This window comes from Elaeis guineensis, chromosome 7 (genome assembly GCF_000442705.2).
Source record: "Elaeis guineensis isolate ETL-2024a chromosome 7, EG11, whole genome shotgun sequence".
Taxonomy (NCBI): domain Eukaryota; kingdom Viridiplantae; phylum Streptophyta; class Magnoliopsida; order Arecales; family Arecaceae; genus Elaeis; species Elaeis guineensis.
Window position 1 is genome coordinate 103,459,154 of NC_025999.2, and position 21,092 is coordinate 103,480,245.

General features: G+C 39.4%; 3 protein-coding genes across 5 annotated transcripts; 1 reads left to right on the forward strand and 2 right to left on the reverse strand.

Moving 5' to 3' along the window:
• The first annotated feature begins 652 nt into the window (after positions 1 to 652).
• LOC105047892 (UDP-glycosyltransferase 75C1-like) lies at positions 653 to 2,466 on the forward strand. Its single transcript, XM_010927016.4, has one exon. The coding sequence runs from the start codon at positions 772 to 774 to the stop codon at positions 2,194 to 2,196; it is 1,425 nt and encodes a 474-aa protein (XP_010925318.1). The 5' UTR covers positions 653 to 771; the 3' UTR covers positions 2,197 to 2,466.
• A 1,223-nt stretch (positions 2,467 to 3,689) lies between these two features.
• Positions 3,690 to 12,051, reverse strand: LOC105047891 (uncharacterized). 3 transcript variants are annotated; one of them, XM_010927014.4, is made up of 3 exons: positions 11,185 to 12,051; positions 4,628 to 4,886; positions 3,690 to 4,341 (listed from the first exon to the last, which is right to left on the reverse strand). In XM_010927014.4, the coding sequence occupies exons 1-3, from the start codon at positions 11,476 to 11,478 to the stop codon at positions 3,956 to 3,958; spliced, it is 939 nt and encodes a 312-aa protein (XP_010925316.1). In that variant the 5' UTR covers positions 11,479 to 12,051; the 3' UTR covers positions 3,690 to 3,955. The 3 variants fall into 3 exon arrangements, with proteins under 3 accessions (XP_010925316.1, XP_010925315.1, XP_010925314.1); XM_010927013.4 differs by having other exon boundaries at positions 3,690 to 4,338; positions 11,173 to 12,051; XM_010927012.4 differs by having other exon boundaries at positions 11,173 to 12,049.
• A 3,427-nt stretch (positions 12,052 to 15,478) lies between these two features.
• LOC105047890 (syntaxin-32) lies at positions 15,479 to 20,355 on the reverse strand. The gene is made up of 5 exons (XM_010927011.4): positions 19,623 to 20,355; positions 17,602 to 17,852; positions 17,304 to 17,473; positions 16,605 to 16,799; positions 15,479 to 15,860 (listed from the first exon to the last, which is right to left on the reverse strand). The coding sequence occupies exons 1-5, from the start codon at positions 19,858 to 19,860 to the stop codon at positions 15,701 to 15,703; spliced, it is 1,014 nt and encodes a 337-aa protein (XP_010925313.1). The 5' UTR covers positions 19,861 to 20,355; the 3' UTR covers positions 15,479 to 15,700.
• Positions 20,356 to 21,092: the final 737 nt, after the last annotated feature.

Genomic DNA, 21,092 nt, shown 5'->3' on the forward strand with positions numbered 1-21,092 from the left:
GTAAAAATTTGCAGCCGGTGAGCTGTCAGAACACGAGCTTGGAGCATTGGGGAAGCATTGACGTAACTATGAACGACGCACGGGGAAGTATGTCACTTATACATCATCGATGAATTACTGATGTGAAAACCTTCTCTACCACGTGTGCAAATTTGCAGCAGGTGGACTGTCAAAATACGAGCTTGGACGATCTCCAAATGCTTCCATGAACAAACTGCCCGAGGTGGCGCTTTCTCATCATTATAGTTTTTTTTATATATATATATTGTTTTGATTGTCATCATCTCAGAAGGTGTTTTCTTGGGCATCAGGCGGCGCTTTCCCATTTTGCCTAGTAGGAGAAAAACATCAGAGAGAGGAGAATTGAGAACCACACTAGGCTCTTTCTCATGCAGAGAAGCCACAAACACCATTTCTAGGAGCCATTTCAAGATGCCTCTCTCTGTGTCTCCCTCTAAAAAGAACTCATGCCCCCCTTTGGCAGGAAGTGACAGGCTTGACCACAGATTTATTAAGATGAATAAAAAAAAAAAAAGTATAAAGATCCCAACACGACACGTACGCACACACCATGGTCAGTCCGGAGAAGCTGGTCGGTAAAGTAACTTTTCTTCGTCACCCCAAACGTCACCCCTCCGTTCCCCCCGCTCTATTAAAGCCACAGCCCTCCGGCAGGGTCTCACCGCATCCACAGACCTTTCGATCCTTCTTGTCTTGATCGCGAATTAATCCTTCCAAAAAAGCTTTGATCCTTCGAGAATTTCATTAGGAATGGAGCAACGCCAACAGCATTTCCTCGTAGTGACCTACCCGGCCCAAGGCCATGTCAACCCGTCTCTCCGCCTGGCCAAGCGCCTCGCCCAAACAACCGGCGGTCACGTCACTTTCTCCACCGCCATCTCCGCTCATCGCCTCATGTTTCCATCCTTGGCCAAGCCGGACGAGGAAGTAGAAGATGGCCTCCTCACCTACATCCCCTTCTCCAATGGCTACGACGATGGGTTCAAAGTCGACACGGACGGCGACCTCGATGACTTCCTGTACCAATTCAAGCTTGTCGGAACCAGAACTCTAGATGGCATTGTGCACGACCTTGCTGCACGTGGCCGGCCCGTGTCTTGCATAATCTACACCATCTTTCTGTCATGGGCAGCCGATGTGGCACGGGATCATGGCATTCCCTCTGCCCTCTACTGGATCCAGCCCGCCACTGTCTTCACCACCTACTACCACTACTTCCATGGCTATGAGGAGCTGATAACCTCTCATGGTCACGACCCATTTTTTACGGTGGACCTATCAGGGCTGCCACATCTCCAAATTCGTGACCTCCCGTCCTTGATAACCAGTACCAATTCCGACGATCCCTACCGTCCTATCCTCGTCGCTCTAAAAGAGACATTTGATACATTGGACCAAAAAGAAAATAGCTCAAAGCCAAAAGTTTTGATCAACTCCTTCGACGCACTCGAGGCTGATGCCATCAAGGCCGTCGGCGACATGGACCTCATCACGATAGGGCCACTGCTGCCATCCCTTCCTTTAGATATTGGCAAGGATTCAGAAGACACCGCCTCTGGTGGTGATCTTTTCGAAGCGGATAAGAAGAGATACATGGAGTGGCTGGACTCGAAGTCGGGTAGATCGGTGGTGTACGTATCTTTTGGGAGCATGTCGGTGATAAAGAAGCGGCAATTGGAGGAAATCTTGTTGGGGTTAAAGGAGAGCGGGAGGCCTTATCTCTGGGTGGTGCGGAAGGACAACAGAGGGGAAGGCGTTGAGCTGGAGGATGGTGAGAACGGGATGGTAGTGGAGTGGTGCTCCCAGGTTAAAGTGCTGTCCCACCCGTCGGTCGGGTGCTTCGTGACCCACTGCGGGTGGAACTCCACATTGGAGAGCTTGATATGTGGGGTCCCAACGATTGGCGTACCACAATGGACAGACCAAGGGACGAACGCAAAGCTGACAGAGGTGTGGGGGACTGGGGTGAGAAGTGAGGTTAATGGAGAAGGACTGTTGGACGGGAGCGAGTTGAAGAGGTGTTTGGAGGTGGTGATGGGGGAGGGAGGGAGAGGGGTGGAAATTAGGACGAAGGCAGCGATCTGGAAGGACAAAGCGTGGGAGGCCGTCCGTGAAGGTGGGTCCTCGGATAGGAACCTGAAGACTTTTGTGGAGGAGATCGCAAGCAACAACTGAAAATGTCAGGCGTGTCGGAATTATTTTGTCGGGTGGTAAATTAGATTCTGATTCTTCTTCTCCTTATTATTCTTATTTTGATATGTAGCACATGGGATTGAGTCTCCATACAAAAAAAATGAGTCAAAGATAATAAAATAATTGTACTATTAATTTTTTTTTTTTTTGCTTACAGTACTATTAACTTCTTTTTAAGAAGTAAACTCAAGGTGTTTGATCCAATTTATCAAGTGTCAAACTTATTTTTTTATTACTCCATGTAATTCTTGGTACCTTTTCATCCAAGTTGCACCTTATGCTATTTATGAATCTCCAAATTTACTGTAACCGGTGCCCAGTCTGCAACCTATCCTTTTCGTTGTGCAGAAGATGTCGACGGCACTCATCTTGTGTACCATCGATACTGGATCCGAGGAAGTGTATCTATCTTATAATTATGAAGAATCTTTAGGTATGCACTCAATTACCTCCTGCTTGGGGCGCCTGCATGCCTTTGCCTTTATCCTCGAAAGAGTTTGACACGGTGAATTACTATGATACTCGATCTCCATCTGACGGTACCTTTAGCCTTGTAGTGAAGTAAATCATCAATTGCCTGCAGCAGGTCCCTCAAATGTCTGTGATTCCTTGTGAAGAAATACCAACTAATAGTGTATTCGGAAGTCTTAAATAAGTCATTGATATCTCTACCAAAAAAAATAAGACAATGATATCAGTTTTGACATGCAGAACACGTCCACATTTGTGGCCATCATTTCCAGCTACAAGAAAAAGCTCAAGCTGATTCTCCAAATGCATCCCTTGAGTTACAAAAACAAAAATATACTAATTAAGCCAGAATATACTTGAAAGTTTCTTTCCATAGTGATATTATTCGGTAGACTGGGTCCATCATGGACCTAGGATGAACTCAAAACAGTACCATCTACCATCTTCTATCGAGGGCCTCAACCCATCACTACTAACGCACAATCACATGGCTTCATGATGCCAATTCCAAACACCGATAAAAAACTTTTCGGGAACACCCGGAGGATCGCGATTGCAGAGGCAACGAATACACGAACCGACACACCAACATAGAAGACGGCTGCCCCCTGGTCCGACGGATGATCGTCCGTAAAGCGAAAAACTACTACGTACAGCAAAGCTGCTATCATGATCACTTTCAGGCATCCACAACAAATCGTGCTGGAACAACAAAGAACTTCCGAACGGATAAGTCAAACAACGACCAGCCCACCACGCCGAAACTAGATGGAGGCATAGACCCCATCCAGCGGATCACAGCCACACAACGGGAAGAGGGTCCTGCAATTCAGACTGGGTACCCATCATACACCACGAGAAGCAAATGTATCCAAGCCCTCCGCAAATATCAGCAATGACTGATAAAGAAGCACTGAAAAGAGAGAATGCATCAAATTAAACAACTCAAACTCGCGTTCTCCAGTACCCCCTCAAGCAATAAAGCCAGCAGCAGATACAATCAATGGGAGAAAAGTAGAAAATCAATACAAGCGAACAGATCTACAAATTCCACAGTAACCGTCTGCAGTAAAGTAGTAAACGTACATAAGATTCTGATAAACAGATTACTGCAAACATTGTCACAGGGCATCGACAGACTGGCAAAGATACAGACTTTTCAAAGTGAACCTGAACCATCTTACAATGTCTTTCTATAAGACAGCCTGATGTTTATTTTGGAATTTAACAAACGAACAAGAGATATGGATCTCAACATCCCAAAAATGCTTTACCGCACCGGCTGTTGATTGTAGTGGTTCTTCTCTTTCTTCTTTGCAGCAGCAAGCTTAGCACTCCTGGCAGCAGCCTCAATTGCAGCAGCTTTGGCAGCAGCATCCATCTCTTTACTTGATTTCTTCTTCTTCATGGAAGCCACCTTCTTTATCCGCTCCTTCACATCAATAGCAGAAGTAACATCTTCATCAGGTTCACCAGCAGCTTCATCCAGGCTTTTATTAGTGTCCAAGCCATTAGGTTGCTCCTGTAGCTCTTTAGCTTCCTTTGAGGATTTGTCTTTCTTTGCCTTTTTCTTCTTTGAACTTTTGCTCTCTGAAGGAGCAGGTGCATTCTCCCTTTTTTCGCCATCCACATTTTGCTCATCCGGTTTCTTGCCTGCTGTGAAATGAACAAATCAAAATGCAAAATTTTAAACTTGCTAATTATTGTACATCATACAACATAAAGTCATAGGACAATACTAGAGCTATACAGCATCATATATATCAGATTAGGAATATGAAAAGATCATTCGTGACAACATGTGCTACAGAATGAGATGATGTGATAAATCAAGGCCACACGAGAAGATTGAAGGATTATGCAACAGGTGCACCGATACTTCTGTGCATAAATGACATTTCTAAGAATCTGACTGTAATTATGTCAAATATAACATTGTTACCATTTATGTCATCTTGCCCGACATTGTTGTCACTGCTAGAAATACCCAGCTCAGCCAAAACAGACTCAAGTTCTGCCATTTCCTTTTTCTTCAGCTCTTTCTTTGAGAGTTGCCTTTCTGTGTCTCTAGTTGCAACAGCAGCAGGGGGAGGTTTCTTCAAGACCGGTTCAGTGACAGCAGGAACCTCGGCTTCAAGTTCAGGTTCTTCCTCAGCATCATCATCAACCTCATCGAGACCATCATCTTCACTTTCAGTTTCCTGAAGCATGTAGGGACCATGTAAGGCTGCTGCAATAGTTTGTATAGCACAAATGAAGCATCTATCATTCTGATTATCAAGAGCAGAATTTATAATTCTTATAAAATACTTTCAATCAAGATTCACTATCTCGGTACTGGATCCTATTACAGTATCGGTATGCGGTATCATACGAGACAGCGAGACACACTGAATATAGGTACAGTGCAAGATTGCATACCAACTCGGTATCAGTATGGTACAATAAGCCTGGTATGGTATGGTATTGACCGATATGGCAAATCTTGCTTTGAATAAAAATCGACAACATCTAGAGAGACAATAACTTCAAACTTCTCATTCAACTCAACATTCTTGAATTCTGAAAAATGAATAAAGCTTAGACTTTTATGGATTTCCATAAACAAATCCATGCATGTACTTATTTCGATTCTACTAATTTTTACATCTTATTTTCTATAAATTCCTTAAGAGATCTAATTTAAAACTCCACCTAGTCTTGTTGACCAACTATAGATAATTGAATCATAATATACACCAAAAAGCTCACTCAGATTCCAGAAAATGATAAAAAGGCAGGAAGGCCGTAAAAGCAGTCCCTTGAAAAGGCCACTTAAAATAGCTCATGCCATATTCTTTCCCATTCTTTAATCAGCCCCCAAATGGATGAATCCAACATTGAAATTGAATGCATTTCATGTCTCATTTATCATCACTCAACAGCTCCAAAAATGCTTGGTCAAGGTTTTTCACAAACGGTTAAAAGAATCCAGAGGTTTCCTTTCCTCCAACATTTTACATCAATTATTTGGGTCAAATAAAAAAAAAAAAAATCAGATACTTGCTAATCCATCTGCAATAAATATCTCTAATAAACTGCAAAACAAGAGTCAACACTCAGGCTCATATATTCAATTTACATGATTTGTAGAAATAATGACTCGACAAATGACTAACATAATTACTGACAGATCTCTTCTTGACTCCATTTATTTCATTGGTAGACATCTCAATTTCCCTCTCAGTCTATCCATTGTCTCAGAAATATTCTACCAACCTCAATTAGTCACCTTACATTTATCTAATGTAAATCTGAATTCCTGCTCGTCAAGCTCATCCTAACTAAAAGTTCAAATAAATCTTTTTGCAGATATTGTATTGCAAATATCACCATAAGCTCCATATATCCAGTTCATCCAGTATCTTCATAGCCTCTCCATTCTGAATTTGCATGATACACCAAAAAAGTTCTTAGACTTATATTCCTTGAAAGAAAAACCTTTTTCTTACCCAGTGAATGTCTCCAACCTCAAGATACCTTCACCAAACTTTTATCACAGTTAGTGAATGCACTTTTTTTTCCTTTATCACACCAACCACCTCTGTACATCAAGAGACAGCAAGCTTCTTCAATTTAGACCACCATAGGCATGGATGCCATTTGACTTTCTCATTACTCGTTCAGCCCTTACAATGAAATGTGTGCTCTATATTTGAATGATATCTCAAAAAGAGGCTTGATTGTAAGATGTCTGGACATTTCACAAAATAAGCAAACAAATCATCACATTGACACATTATACCTCTAATATCTCCATGTTATAACTGAAGACTATGCAATTCAATGGGACAAAATCTAATCTAAGAAAATTATATTAAAAAAAATGCAGTTGTAACAATCCGTGGTTTAAAGATTAGTAACATAATGTTCCTTCATATTGGCAGATAACATATGAATTTTTTCATAAATAACTTTAATTTCCTAGCCTCCTATAAATATTAATGATGCTGCATATAGTACAACCACATGATGCATGCCAGATATGCTGTATTAATTCCTCAATATTGACTTCATTGCTTCTATTAGGCCTGTCATCATAGGCTGCAGCATAAACTTGAGTGACAATTCAATACGTCGAGAACAAATTGGCTGGGATCAAAATTGGCTCACCTTTACTTCAACTTGACTCATACAGCAACATCAGCATGAAGCTTCGATTCTGATAAATATTAAACTAACTAAGAATACAGTTCATTTTCTCTCAAATACGACTACCATTTTTTCCCTTCTATTTTACTCAATTGTGACACAATCAACATGTGCAGTAAGCATTTCAGAATTTAAGTATAAACCACAAGGAAAAAATATTATTACAATGTCTAATATACAGAAACACCACTTCAAAATGATGCAAGATCAGACTTTTCTAAGAAAACCAAAAAGAGTCTTGTCCAATTTACCCAACATATCAGATCATCCAGAATATTATCTGAATGAGGTTTGATTGTTCTTAGATCTGAATCCAACAGTTCAATCACTTTTAATGGTCCTTTCCTTTTCTGGGTAACACAGGGTTTTGAAAGAGCCGAGCCACATTAGGTAGAACAATTCATTACACACATAACAACATCCTTGATACAAAAAACTGCAGATTCTTAAAGAGGTACGAGGGGTTTATTTGGTTATCGAGAAAAGTGAAGAAAGGGGTTCATGTGTGAACATTAAATAAATAAAAATTAAGTCCATGCCTTAGATTATTCTCTTGCTCTCCAAATTTCTGGTATTCAAGAACCCTTACAAGGTTTTGATTATCCTTGTCCTCCACCTGCTCCCTTCTTTCCTATTTGACCGCCTCCCTTTCACCACTCTGACAAGATATCTTCAACTTATTGAGCCAAGCTCATCCAAGCAAAAAACTGTTTATGCCAAACATCGTTAACCAACCATTTTATCCAACTATTAGTTTATCTAATAATAGGTTCTTTTCCAAAATAAGATTTTCTTTCTCTTCTAATGGAACCTTTATTTTGACTGCTCATCACTCAACATTATCTGCCATAATTCACATTCAACCAAACAGTAAAGACCAATTTGTTTCTCAAATAATTCTAACAAGGATTCTTGAATAACTTAATGCCAAACAGTGCATATTCCTCATTAACCAAGTATTCAACCCCTTCCCCCTAATAGATTTAACCCGACTGTAATTGAGCAAGTACTAAAAAGTAATCTTAAGTTTTTCCTGAAAACCCAAAAGTACCCCTCACATTTGGGGCCCCTATTCAAGAGTCAAAAATGTTGTCTATTGTCTGAACAAACGTGTATTATATAAAGGTTTATTCACATTTATTCATGAACAACATAGGGCCTAAATATTAAGTTCTGTACCTGTGACTCAGTTCCAACGTTATCAAGGACTTTGAAAATTTTAAAAGGAAATAAGACTGTAATAAGAAATTTTGAGTAACCTCATGCATACAAGTTGCAGAAGGAAGTGAAACACATGATCCTGATATGTGCGACCTTTCTACCAACATGAATGATGCCTCCATATGCAACCATGAGTAAAACATTACATTATTAAATTTGAAGAGCTGCAACAAAACTTACTAAAGCATGCTCTTGTCGTGCATAACATTAAACATATCTTAGTGCTTTAGTGGTCAAAAATTCACAAAAATGTCGAAAAAGCAATAAAAATAATGAAGAGTAACATTAATTTGTGACAGCATCCACCATGGAAGATCAACCAGTAAAATATATTTGAGTCAGTACTGACAAAATTAAGCCATCTTAGATCATTCGTTAGACACTGCATTGGACAAATAAGGACAGAGTTGTACGCTAAATATATAGACTAGAATGGAAAAAAAAAACTAGACAATCATCACAAAAATGGTCAAACATCTCTTACAGGACCATCTCCATTCAATTATAAAATTGTTCGGCAAATATATAACATTATCTTCTAACAAATGCACTTCAAATAAACACCATTCAAAATATAGAAAAGCAGATGAATTCCTGAAAACTACAGATTCAGACCTTCAAATTTCATTGCACAAGAATCAGAACTTCCCATTTACACATCTGCAAATAAACAAGAGTCCACTTCTCATTGAGTTATTGATCTTGTAAATCATAGCCCTCATCGTAGCCACTAGTTACCTCTAAGAAACCATGAGGAAAAGTTACAAGATAACGATTTAGTAGCAAATACAGAAACATTTTGTCATCGGTATGCAATAAATTAGGGGTCATAACCTTTAAACCTAGAAAAGATAAATATATAGTATATTTGGAAGAGAAAGTTGGAGTTATTCAGTCAGTCAAATTTGCCCTAGGTAGAAAATTAGTAAGTTCACATGGAAAACTTTTCCAATCTAATAAATATAGAAAAATGCTAGAGACCACTTCTCATATCACTGCTAGCAGTCAGCAATTGGCAAAGTGGGACACAAGGCCCTAACTGACACCATTTATCCTACCCCACCCCCCAACCCCCTACCGAGCTGTGTGTATCACACCTATCCCCAACGACTTCCAGATTAGACTGGCAAACTGGCAGTGAATAAATGGATGACCAATAGTAGTACTCATAAATGTAAGGGGTCATTTTGGAAACAAACATTTGCATGTTGACATGGTTGCAATCCAAGGGTTCCATTTTCTCTCTCCCCCCATGATGCTAACACACATAATGCCAAAAATACCAATTGTATGTTCATCACGAGTCACGCCACCATCCCAATCTAAGGTTGAATAATCCCCTGCACCGAATCTGGGCTTCTCTCGTTTGCACCCTTGACACTGGGTGGGCATGTCTCTCTCCCCAGTCAAGGATAGGATTTCCTCTCTTTATGTTGTTGGCGTGTGTCAAACAGCCATACCTCCATGGACCGATCTCATAAGGGAATAAGAAGAAAGGGAACGAGGCAGACACTTTCTCCCCATCTTATCATGATCAAGCAAGTATTGTTAGAGAAGATGTGGATTTTGAACATGTACCCAATAGAAATCACTCTTCCCAATTGAATTTATTTATTAACAATACCATGTTTTATTGATTAGAAAATTTCACCAAGGAAAAGATTTGACAATCTCTTATCTAAAAATTATAGCTCTAACATCATATACCTGAAGATATTCATTCTTCAGATCGATTTTTTAGTCTCTTCTATTCTATCCAGTATTTTATTTTACTTCTTTGTATATCAAACATGCACATCACGTGCCTATGTGCTAGAAACGTGACATGCACAGATATGTGTATTGTTAAACTGCTAATCACGTCATATCAGTCTCTTATCAACCTTCAATACTGTCAAATAATTAATATCATTATCAGTTGAAAAAAGGATATGGTTTCTGTGCATGCAGGGTACGTCTCAAGCAAGTTCATCAGCAGGTATTTCCACATGTGCACCTTTCTGGAGAGAAAGGACTGTAAACTTTTAGAAATCCTCAAAATGCTTGCTACTGACTCCTAATGTGCATGGTACTCAAGATCAATATTATCAAGCCAAAAATTTGCAGAGAGAGATAGTTGGCACAGGACGTTATGCAACAATAACAAAACATTTGATCAATAACTAATATCTACAGATAACAAGAAGAGGAACACACCATTTTCATCGATACACATGCACAGTATAAACACAAAGAAAGAAAGAAAAAAAAGATATCACTCCCACAAAATCAAAGAACAGATATAGAAACAAGGAACAAGTTAACATAGTAATCATAACAGGGAACAGAGCAAAAGACTTTGAAGCAAGAAGCATTTCACATGGCATAGTAATAGTTTGTCTAAAAATGTTAAAAAAAGTGTGTGATAGAAGATATATTTTAATATGGCTTAATTATACATAAAACCCTAAATTTTTGGAGTTTTCAATTTCATCATGAACTTTTATTTCGTGCAATCAGATCATCCAACTTTTAAATTGGTTCAATTCGAACCCTGCCTGTAATTTCCATTGGCTTGCTGTGATGGAGTTGTCACGTAACAAAGCTTTGAAACATTAAAAAGGAGGTGCATAAGCAGGTTATATGATATAACATGACAACTCCATCACGACAGACCAACGAAAATTACAATCAGGGTCTGAATTGAACCAATTTGAAAGTTAGATGATCTGATTGCACTAAATAAAAGTTGAGGATGAAATTGAAAACCCTCAAAAAAAATTCAGGATTTTTTACATAATTAAGCCTTTTAATATTGACATGCAAGATCTCACAAAATTACCAATACTACCATTCATCATTCAAAGAAACCGGATTATATTTGTTAAAAAAAGAGTAGATGCATCAAAATCAAACGATATACTAATAATAAAAAAACATTTCTACCAGAGGAAACCAGTGAAGATACAAAAACAGTATGGCCATCTCAATAAATCTCAAATCCAATTCATGAATAGCGGTTTTCAATTAATCATATCAAGAAAAATAAGTAATCAAGAAACGAGTTTGGACCAAGAGAATCAAATGAGTATATACCTCCTCACCTACCGCTGAGCTTTCCTTGTTTTGCTGCGTCTCCGAGGATCCCCAAACAGAGTGGGGCGGGGCTGTGGTGGCATAGTAGTCGTCATCATCATCCACATCAGCCCAAGATTTGACGGTCAGCGGGGTCGGCGCCCAAAATACCTGCTGCTCCGGCTCTTTAGCCTGGTTCTTGGACGACCCCTTGCTCTTGTCCTTGTCCGACTTCTTCTTCTTCTTGAGGGTCTCGAGCGCAGCGAAAACGTTGTTGCTGCCAATCTTCAAGGGCCCATCGTCCTTCCTGCTTCCCCCTCCAACCATTTCTACCACGACTCCAGGTGAACCACAGCTAATAGGTCCAGGCTAGGGTTTCAAACCAAGAATCTCCCTCGATCTGTGAAAAGTTCGAAGCTTTCGCCGATTAGGCTCTCGGAATCGAAACCAAAAATTTATTCCTATCCAAAGAATCGGTGAATCAAGATCAACGCTTTGATGATCGAACGCGCTTGGATTCTCTGCACCTTATAAACTTTGGAAATGAAATCACCTCAAAACGAAAATCTCAACGGGAATACAATAGCAAAACTGTGGGACTCGGAGAGATTTCGAGGAAATGGATTATAGTTTGAAGAAAAGAACCAGAGGAAAAAGCTAAGAAATCGATCGCAGAAGGCCGCCAATGAGAGGGAGGAAACGATCAGCGGGAGGAGATGAGATTAGGGTTTCTGAACCGAAAAGGCCAGCCCTGCGGGATCGGTTTAGGGTTTGGGGAGATAAGGGTGCTCTCGGAAGAGGCAAGAGAGACACACGAAGAGGAGGCCGTATGCCGTAAGAGCGAGAGGGAGGAAGAGAGAGAGAGATTAGGGTATCAGATAACGCCGCTGATGGACACGACTGCGACGGTTTCATTTTTTTTTATGTATATTAACGACAAGAGTTACTCCTCCACGGACTAGGTTGTATCTTTATCGTGAAAGAAATGTTCACCTTCCTTCGCGCAAATCCACCGTTGGATTTCGCAATGATCACGTGCAAATCTGTACACCAGAATTCGGAATGCTTTGAGAGCTGCGCAAGGATCTATCCAACGGTCTCCGTCGAGAAAGAAGATAGATCATTCCTTCGAGTGAAATATACAACCCGAAGCCCCTCCCCTTCGCCCTTCTCTCCCTCTTGCCGCGGGAAGCTCCGTCACTTGTCCACGCTGTTGGAGGACGAGTAGCCTGCGCCACCGGTGCGAGTGGCTGAGAAGGAAAAGCTTACCCAACTCCGCCTCTTCATACGACGTTGGGATAGCTTATCGTGAAGGGTTACAGCGGAGTCGTCCCGGATGTAGGGAGATGAAAGCCGTCTGATCTTCATCAGACGATCTTTCTGGGTTTGTGGTCTCTGGTAAAATAGTCCTATGGACCACGGAATTGGGATTGACAGGTCGCCGGCGGTGACATTGCCATCCGGGGAAAAGGAATTTTACTTCGCTAGAAGGAAGGAGCGGTGTCGGTAAAATTCAAGGTATGGTTTAGCTTCTGTTCCATGTTTTTTCCGGAATTTGGTGGGACGGGATCTGTTGACTCGTGTGAGTCGTGAAACAACGGATGATGCATCAGGAGAAGAGTGGGCCTGGAATATAAATATTATTATTCTTCGGATCAGGGGAAAATTGGAGATGCTTAAAAGAGGCAGGTGGTACAGTTCTTACTGATATTATTGTTTTGCACCCGTGGGTTAGCCGTGTAACGCAGCATGTCTTTACTCGTTAACAAAGGATTTGTTCATTTTATGGTCTCGTACTCTAGGTCTTGATCTTTTAATACATTTTTTTTCCGGCGGGGGATGGTGTGGGCTTTATCCTCTCTTTCCCCAGCTCACATGATACCACAAACGCGTGCAGCCAACTTGTTGTTATCTTCAGATTTGGGACGGATAGTTTTTTTTCCCAGCAAACGATTGCCACCATGTTTGCAAAAATCAAAACATTTGTTTTGGTAAAAATTAAAGAAGAAATTGAGAATTTTATTCCATCCATTGTAGATTAACTGTTAGGCTGTGACGCGTTCATTGAGATGGACTGGATTGGATTTGGCTACATATATGCATATGTTTACCCCATTATTATTCATAAGCATTCAAAATTGGACTCCCAGGCAACTTGATCAGCAATTGAAATATGAACTCTAATATTACGTTTTATTACTTTTGTTGGGACAATGATGGTCGGAGTGTCTAATTTATATAATTAATTTATCATATAAATCACAAGCAAAGTACACGTTGGACATATCTTTCTGCTAAACTAAGTCTCTGATCGAATCTAATGTTTAAATAAAATTAGTTTAGGCGAGACGAGAGCAAGAAAGTGAACTAGAATTGTATCTACTTTCAGCATTATATCCTTGACAGTAAGTTGTACGAACATGATTTCATAGGCCACCATCCTATTTTTGTTGTGCAACTCATTCATTTTAGTCTTTTGAAAACCGTGGGGCCTCTCCAATCTTCTCTCGTCCTATGCGGAATTAAAAAGCACATAGCACAATCATAAAAGGCCCACCAATGACAGCATCATACAATCTTATCCTTGCTATGCAAGGAATACCTTACATTAGACTATCACATTCCTCTGTGCGACCTATGCCGCATTCTAGTGGAAGGGAAAGCAACTAGTTTTGTCAAAGATGAGTTCATATAAAATTCATGGAGAGGGAAAAAAAATGCAACATAATGTTTTTTTTTTATTGGTAAAAAAACAATCATTCCATTCAATGATTGAAGAATGCATCTTCATTTGATAGGGGCACTTGTGCTCTCAATTTGTTCTGAATCAAGTTTCAATCAAATTTGATCTCTTTCCTTGGAATCTGCCAACCAATGATTTAATTTCATACATTGCTGCCGTCACCTTGTTTTTTTTTTTTTGTTTGGGAAGAACTTTAAAAAGCCTGTAATGGGATAGCATTGAAAAGGATGCTCACCATCTAGGCAATACTTAACTACTCAACAAAGCTTCAATCCCGAACTAGCTGGGTCAGCTAGCTCACCACATAGACAATGTTGTGCACAAAAACAGATAATGCTTGAGACATGGTTTGGTTCACAACTTGATGTGATCACATCAAGATACAATGCCACACCAAACATGACTAAGGGTTCTCAAGGATGGCTGGTTTTGGATTTACGACCTGTTGTGCCTACCTGCATTATACATGCTAAAAGCTCAAATTAGGATGCAAACTAAATATATGACACTAGGCCAGTTATTTTACCCTTGATATGTGCTAATTAAACACAATGCAAGTACTTCAAGATATTAGGCTTTGCTGCCCACTTTGTAGTGATTAATGATGCTGAATCCCGTAAGTCTGGCCTTGCGAACCGCTTGGTTGTGGTAGAAGGCCTAAGGTGGTCGGTAAATATTGTCGATGGAGAAAGGAAAGTCTAATTTAAAACATCACAATTATAGCATTACATTAGCACATAATGGATATCTTCTGAAAAAGCAAAACTAACTCAAAACCCTCAAACGCTAAATTAACTTGACCATGAAACTGAATGCGTACTATCTGCTAACCCCCCGCCAACTCCCCAAGCTGGCAAAGAAAAACTTGGAGCGAACTCCCTCCTCTTTTTTTTTTTCCCCTTCCCCTTTTCCACACCGACTTTGGGAGAATGTTGGGCTAAAGTCGGATCGACGTAAACTCAAGTCCCAGACGGCCCAATCCTTAAGAGTTAAACATCAAGTCCAAGCACGTCGAAATGGGTCGGCGCCTGGGTGGGTTGGACGGACCGCTCAGCTTTTAAGCAGGTTTAGTTGTACAAAACCGGTCATTCTCAGTTGCCATCCTCAACCACTGGCATCAAATCCTATTGAGGTACTCAGGTCCCGGAACAGAATTTACCTCATTAGGAGAAAAAGAACAATTTAGTTTAACGTGCCATAGAAGCTGCTTCTTTTAAGACAATAGGAACAGAAGCGGAAAATCTTTTCTTTGCTGCTCAGAAAGTGGAAAATCTAATTGAGATTTGGGATCAACTACCTTATCAAGAATGCGATTCCCATTCAACTTCCACTCGCATGGCAAAACCAGCATAGTTCAAAATCAACTCAGATAAAGAATGATACAAAATTGTCGTATGATGCAAAGGCAGATTGTTAAGAATAATGAATTTCTGGCTGCTTACTGAAAAACATAAATAGCCGCCAAGCACGCAAGAAAGATTGCAGCATTGTAACCATGCAACTATACAATCCTTGCAGGATGATGATGCACAAATATCACAAACTAAGCAGAGATGAACATGGACATCTGCAAGAGAAGGTAAATATTGCAAAGGACCTGTGCGTTTTCTGCTCAGAGGGAAGGGGTTTGCATCAAGTGCCCCGTCAGGAGAAACAGGACAAGCTCAAAGAAGCCATGGTAAATATTGTAGAGCTGCCAATCACTCGGCGGAAATAGTGTGACAGTAACTTGCAAGCAGAAAAAGGTATTCTATGCATAGCCGATCCTTGGACAAAAAGATGGTGCCGCTAATGTTTTGCTAAGAATTATGCAACAAAAAATAGGAAAATCATAAGGAAAACCATCAGCACAAAGAATATCTTGATCATCAGCCACCTATTGGATGATATGCTGTTAAGGTACTTCAGCAGTGCCCCTTGTGCTCCTTCTACATTAGCCAAAGTATCATCCATGTTCTCATCAATCCTGACATCGTTTTAACATCAGTTAGAAGTGCCGAACTGGAAACTTACAATCATAACTAGCAGTGCATTAGGGTCAGTTTTATGAATCCCATCAAATCACTGGAAATCCCAAAAAAGGAGGTGCCTCAACCATAACAACCAGTCCACTGATGTCAGTTCTATGTATCCTCAGCCAACGTTGTTTATCACAAAAGCAAAATAAAGAAGAGGGGAGGGGTGATGGCAGCTGTCATCAAACTGAATTTTGTTAGATATATTCCAGCCATTTTCATTAAACTGTCTTTGTTTTCCTATTTCTTAACTCCCTACACCTTCCACGCTGAGACCCTCAAATGGGCAAAAAAAAGGGAACAACTAACAAAGAAGTGAAGCAATCCAATGAACTAATTTGCAAACAAAGCAATCCAATGAGCAAGAACTAATGGTAGTATATATGGAGAGAAAATGTACATAGCCTAGCATTTGTTTAATCACAGGCATATAATATAGCTCTGCCTACAGCTTATAGCACAAAGCAGTCTAAAGGACACAGAAAAATTTCAATCTTTCTATATTCAATCATGAATCACTAAAAATGTGGACTTAAGTATCTAAAAGTTAGAATATTCTATATAAAACATGACCTAACATATGAGAATTATAGGTCTTAAATGCAAGGAAAAGATGATCCAGACTGAATAAGATTAAGGTCTCGAAGGATAACTAAAAATAGGTAGCTCAAAGTGAAAAATAAAAAGAATAGAACCTGATGGCAAGCTCTCCCTGCTGTGACACCATTGTAGCTAGTTGTGTAAATATGTTGCTCAGCTCATGAATTGTTGATTCAACATTATGAAGAGCCTCTGCTCTGCTCTGCATGTAACTATCCTGTACTGGAACCATTTGCTGCTGCTGCAACAATGGCTGAGTTGATGTGGATGGGTCCCCATTCTTCTTCTTTCTAGCAATCCAGCAAAGCAACAATAGCATGTCTATCAGCAGCAGATATCAGACAAAAGGTTTTGTAGAATGAAATCAGGAATTGTTAAAACACGGAAAACACTTACAAAAATAAAAATGCCCCAACAGAGCTAGATCCCCTTTTTTTTATTGCAGGGCTTAAATTTTATCACATCTAGAAGATGACAGCTTTCTGGATTGAAATATGATCCACAAAAGTTTGAGGATGGCTATAGGAAGGAAAGAAAGAACAGAAGAAAGAAAGAAATCCTTTTTTGGGGAAATAATACTTACAAACAGCATTTCACAACACTTCTCAGTAAAGATTTTAGATGTCTAGAAGTGACATATTATGACCCTCATTTTGCAATATACATGAATGGAGAGAAATTTAATTTCTAATTTTATATAAAAAGTAATAAAAAAATCCAACCTCTCAAAAGATTTAACAAATTATAACTCAAATAACAGTGGCCACCATTATGACTCCGATTTATTACATTACCTGGGAAATGGCTGAGAAGATGCTGAGCTATTTGCCCATGGTGCTGGTGGTGCAGATGAATCAGAAGACGCCCTGGAAACTAGAGGGCGTTGTCGGATGAAAGGATTGGTTGAATCCTTTGAAGCTGACGAAGAAAACAACTGCCTTCTATTCTCATGAACCTTCAAGTTCTAATATGTACAATAAATGCAGGAGTCAGATCCTATGCTCCTAGTGGAGGATACAAATATGGAGAGAGCAAACCAAAAGCAATTAAGAAGGTTAAGCCAAACATGAAGGTGGTAGAATTTTAACTTACCTCTGTTCGCACAGTCAGCACTTCTTTGAAGTCCTTCGTTGTACTCATCAAGCGGTTCTTCAAATTATCAACAACCGTGGTTGAGTGATTGGTAGTGTCACTGGAAATATTACCACTTTCATTCTGTGAATTGCAGAGGAGTTGCAGGTCTATGACCGCAGAATTTAAAGCATTGATATCCTGCTTGATAACTGCTGTCAGCTCTTGTATCTCCACAGTGGGGTCGTCGAAAACTGATGTTCTCTTTGCCACTGCACAAACAAGAAGACTTTAGTGGCAGTTGACCATCTCCAATTGAAAAAACAAATGGCTACACAACGAATATCCAAAAAGACTTAGTTCAACAACATATTTCAAAACAGATAAAAATTCTGTAGAAGAGTGGTTAACAATATACATGATGTGGACGGACTTTGATACCGTGCATTGACTAATAAAAGTAAGCAGTTGTGGAGGAAAAAGCTTCCCTAGCCTCAAAACCCCCTAAAAATCACAAAGAAATATATACATGCTCACCAGCAGGAAAATCTAATGACCATCATACAATTCGTAATCTAATAAATCCTCTCATGTACGCTTTCACTCTGCCAATACCCAAGGAAACTCGTCCACAAATGTCGCAGCTAATTATGCCTTTTATGTTGTGCATCAACACAACTAGAGGTCATTGAGACATTACAAATGATAAAGTAAATTGATTGGAGAAGATAATAGCCCTGACTTGAAGTTATACAAATCAACTAAATCCTCCTCAATAATCTTATCATTTCAATCTAAAAGTTGATTAAACGTAAAAGTTTCTCTAAAATGATCACTCAGAGATCTTGGCATGAAAATTTCTAAAATTTAATTTCAAATAATTGAGGTTTTAGTGAATATGACAAACATTTAGTAAGAAAGATTCAGGAACTGATCACTTCTCCTCTTTGAACTCTTTACTGGCTCAATTCATTAGTCCTTGCTCACTAACCTTGTCCCAGGACCACCAGTTATCAGAAAAGTGAAATAATGAAAGGTATATACTACATATAAAGTATCTGCAAATTTTTCTGTGTCTAAGATATAACCATATCTTGGCGATATAAAGATTATAAAGGTGAGTTACAGCAAGATTAATGCCCACTTAAGAACATGGGTAAAATATTATTTTTTCTATGTAGTATACAAGAAGGTTGATTCTGTAATTTTGATATGCTTTAAACAAAACATTCAAAATTAAGAAATATCTTGACTTTGGAAGCATTAAAACAAATTTCATAAGATTTAACCACCAAATATGTTCACCATTTTACAGATTGGCGCTGTGAATAACATGGAATAAAAATCAACAATAAGAGCACTAAGCTATGAGAAGTGGGACCAGAGTATGATATAAGGCCAATACATTCTCCAACTCCAAATAGCTTCTGGTGGCTTTTCCTTTCTATCAGTGTCAATATACTGGATTTGCATTTCATGTGATGCAAAAAAAAAAAAAAAAACTAGACGTAGCCCCACGACAGTACTAGGCATGGCAACATTTTTCCTCCAGCAAAAGTGAAATGAGACATAATCCTTCTTTACGAACAATAACAGAGATACCCACAGGGGGCAACATAACTTGCATTGACAAAAACCATGTAGGCCATGCCATGAAATAGTAATTCATGGTTTTTCCATGACCTATGGGACCTTCACAAGGACCGAGTTGTAGGCTGTTCAGATGGTACAACTATTGAGCACCATGACAGCATTTAGACACCATACGACTACTAGTTTTCGTATAGTGAAGAACTTTCTCCTTGACAGTCTAAAATTCTTTCTTGTGGAGCACCATTTTGTTCGGGACCTTATGACATATCTATACACAGACTATCAACTATGCCAGCTTAGCCTAGTTTTTGATGCCTCTATATTCAAAGCTTTTGGAAAAGAACAAATCGAGATCGTGCAAATCTCTAGTAATTATAGTCCTATCCTTGTCTAAGACGCCAAAAGATGCAATAAAACAAGAAGCAGGACTCGGCGAATTCTTTACTTACGCTTTGCGAGTTTCGCAAGCTTTTGTGAAGTCTGATGGATCCCAAGCCCAATTTTTGAAGCCCTCTTGTTGAATTCCGACTGAATCGAGACCGCCGTTTTCTGCCCCTCCAATCTCGATCCAGCGCTACTGCTTGGCGCATTGGGCACGGACGAGAAAGACTTCTTTAATCTTTCAGCAATGGTGAGAAACTCCTGCGTCCGATCCCGATAAGACGACTGTCCTGATCTCGAGTGCATCTCCAGAAGGTCTCCGAAATCCAACAGTACGAAAGCAAATTCGGTGAAGAAGCACCACAAATCACTTGAACAAGGTTTCCGGCGTCAATCTTTTCCCAATAATTTCTTCGAAATCCTTATAAACTCCCCCCAAATTGACAGATCTGAGGCCAGTCACGCCTCGAAGCGATGCAAGTGGAGATTTCAAGAAAACAGAAACCCTAAATCTGGCTCAACGTCTCGGAGTGAAAGGGAACTAGGATTTTTTGTTTCGACTGCAGCGGTTTCGAGATCCAAAGGGGAAGGAGAAGAGATCGACCGAGGGGAAAACTGCTGCAAGATATGAGAGATGGATGGAGATTATTCGAAAAGGGAAGGACCTTCGGAGAACTTGCGATTAAAAACGAGGGATCCGAAGGGGACGAGATTTTGGCGTACCTCAGAGGTGAAGGAGAAAAGTACCTATATGGAGAATCGAAGACAGCCTGAGGCAGGGGCCAAAAGAGCTGTGGCAGGAATAGCCATGGAATAAATTTATGCTGACGCCCGACGCCTCCTGGCTAAAAGATTTTGCCACATCCCAGAGACGTGTATCGTATTGCAGACGGTTGTGATTTTCCTCGTCAAAGTTTTTTTTTTTTTTTAGTACAAATATTTTTTTAATATAAAAATAAAAAAAAAAATTTGAGTGCAGAAAATTTAATGTAAAGTATACCATTTTATCCGATTGATCTATGTGACCATCATTTTTCAATACATATTTAATGCCAGCAGATCGATTTTTTTATTTTATATTACTCTTATTAAAAATTATGATACTCCTTATAAATTATGACATCCCTTCACAAAAATTATCACATCATATTAAATTGAAATAGAATTTATAATTTTTATGAAAGAATATCATAATTTTTAAAAAAAATATCATAATATTATTTTTACGTATATTCATTATCTTTTTCCTCCATGTAGTATTATGAGGGATGTCATAATTTTTAAGAAGTATCATAATTTTCAAGAAGGATATTTTCATCATACAAAATTTTTAAACGAAAAAGTCGATCTACTGACATTAAATACACGTTGGAAAGCAGTGGCTATATGAATCAATCGGATAAGATGATACGCTGCACATCGAATTTTTCACACCGCCTGCAGTGCACAAAGAATTTCTCTAAAAATAATGCTACCAAGTGGATATTACTATGTAAATTCTTATTTTTAGTGATAGCTGCCATGCAGCTATCCATGAA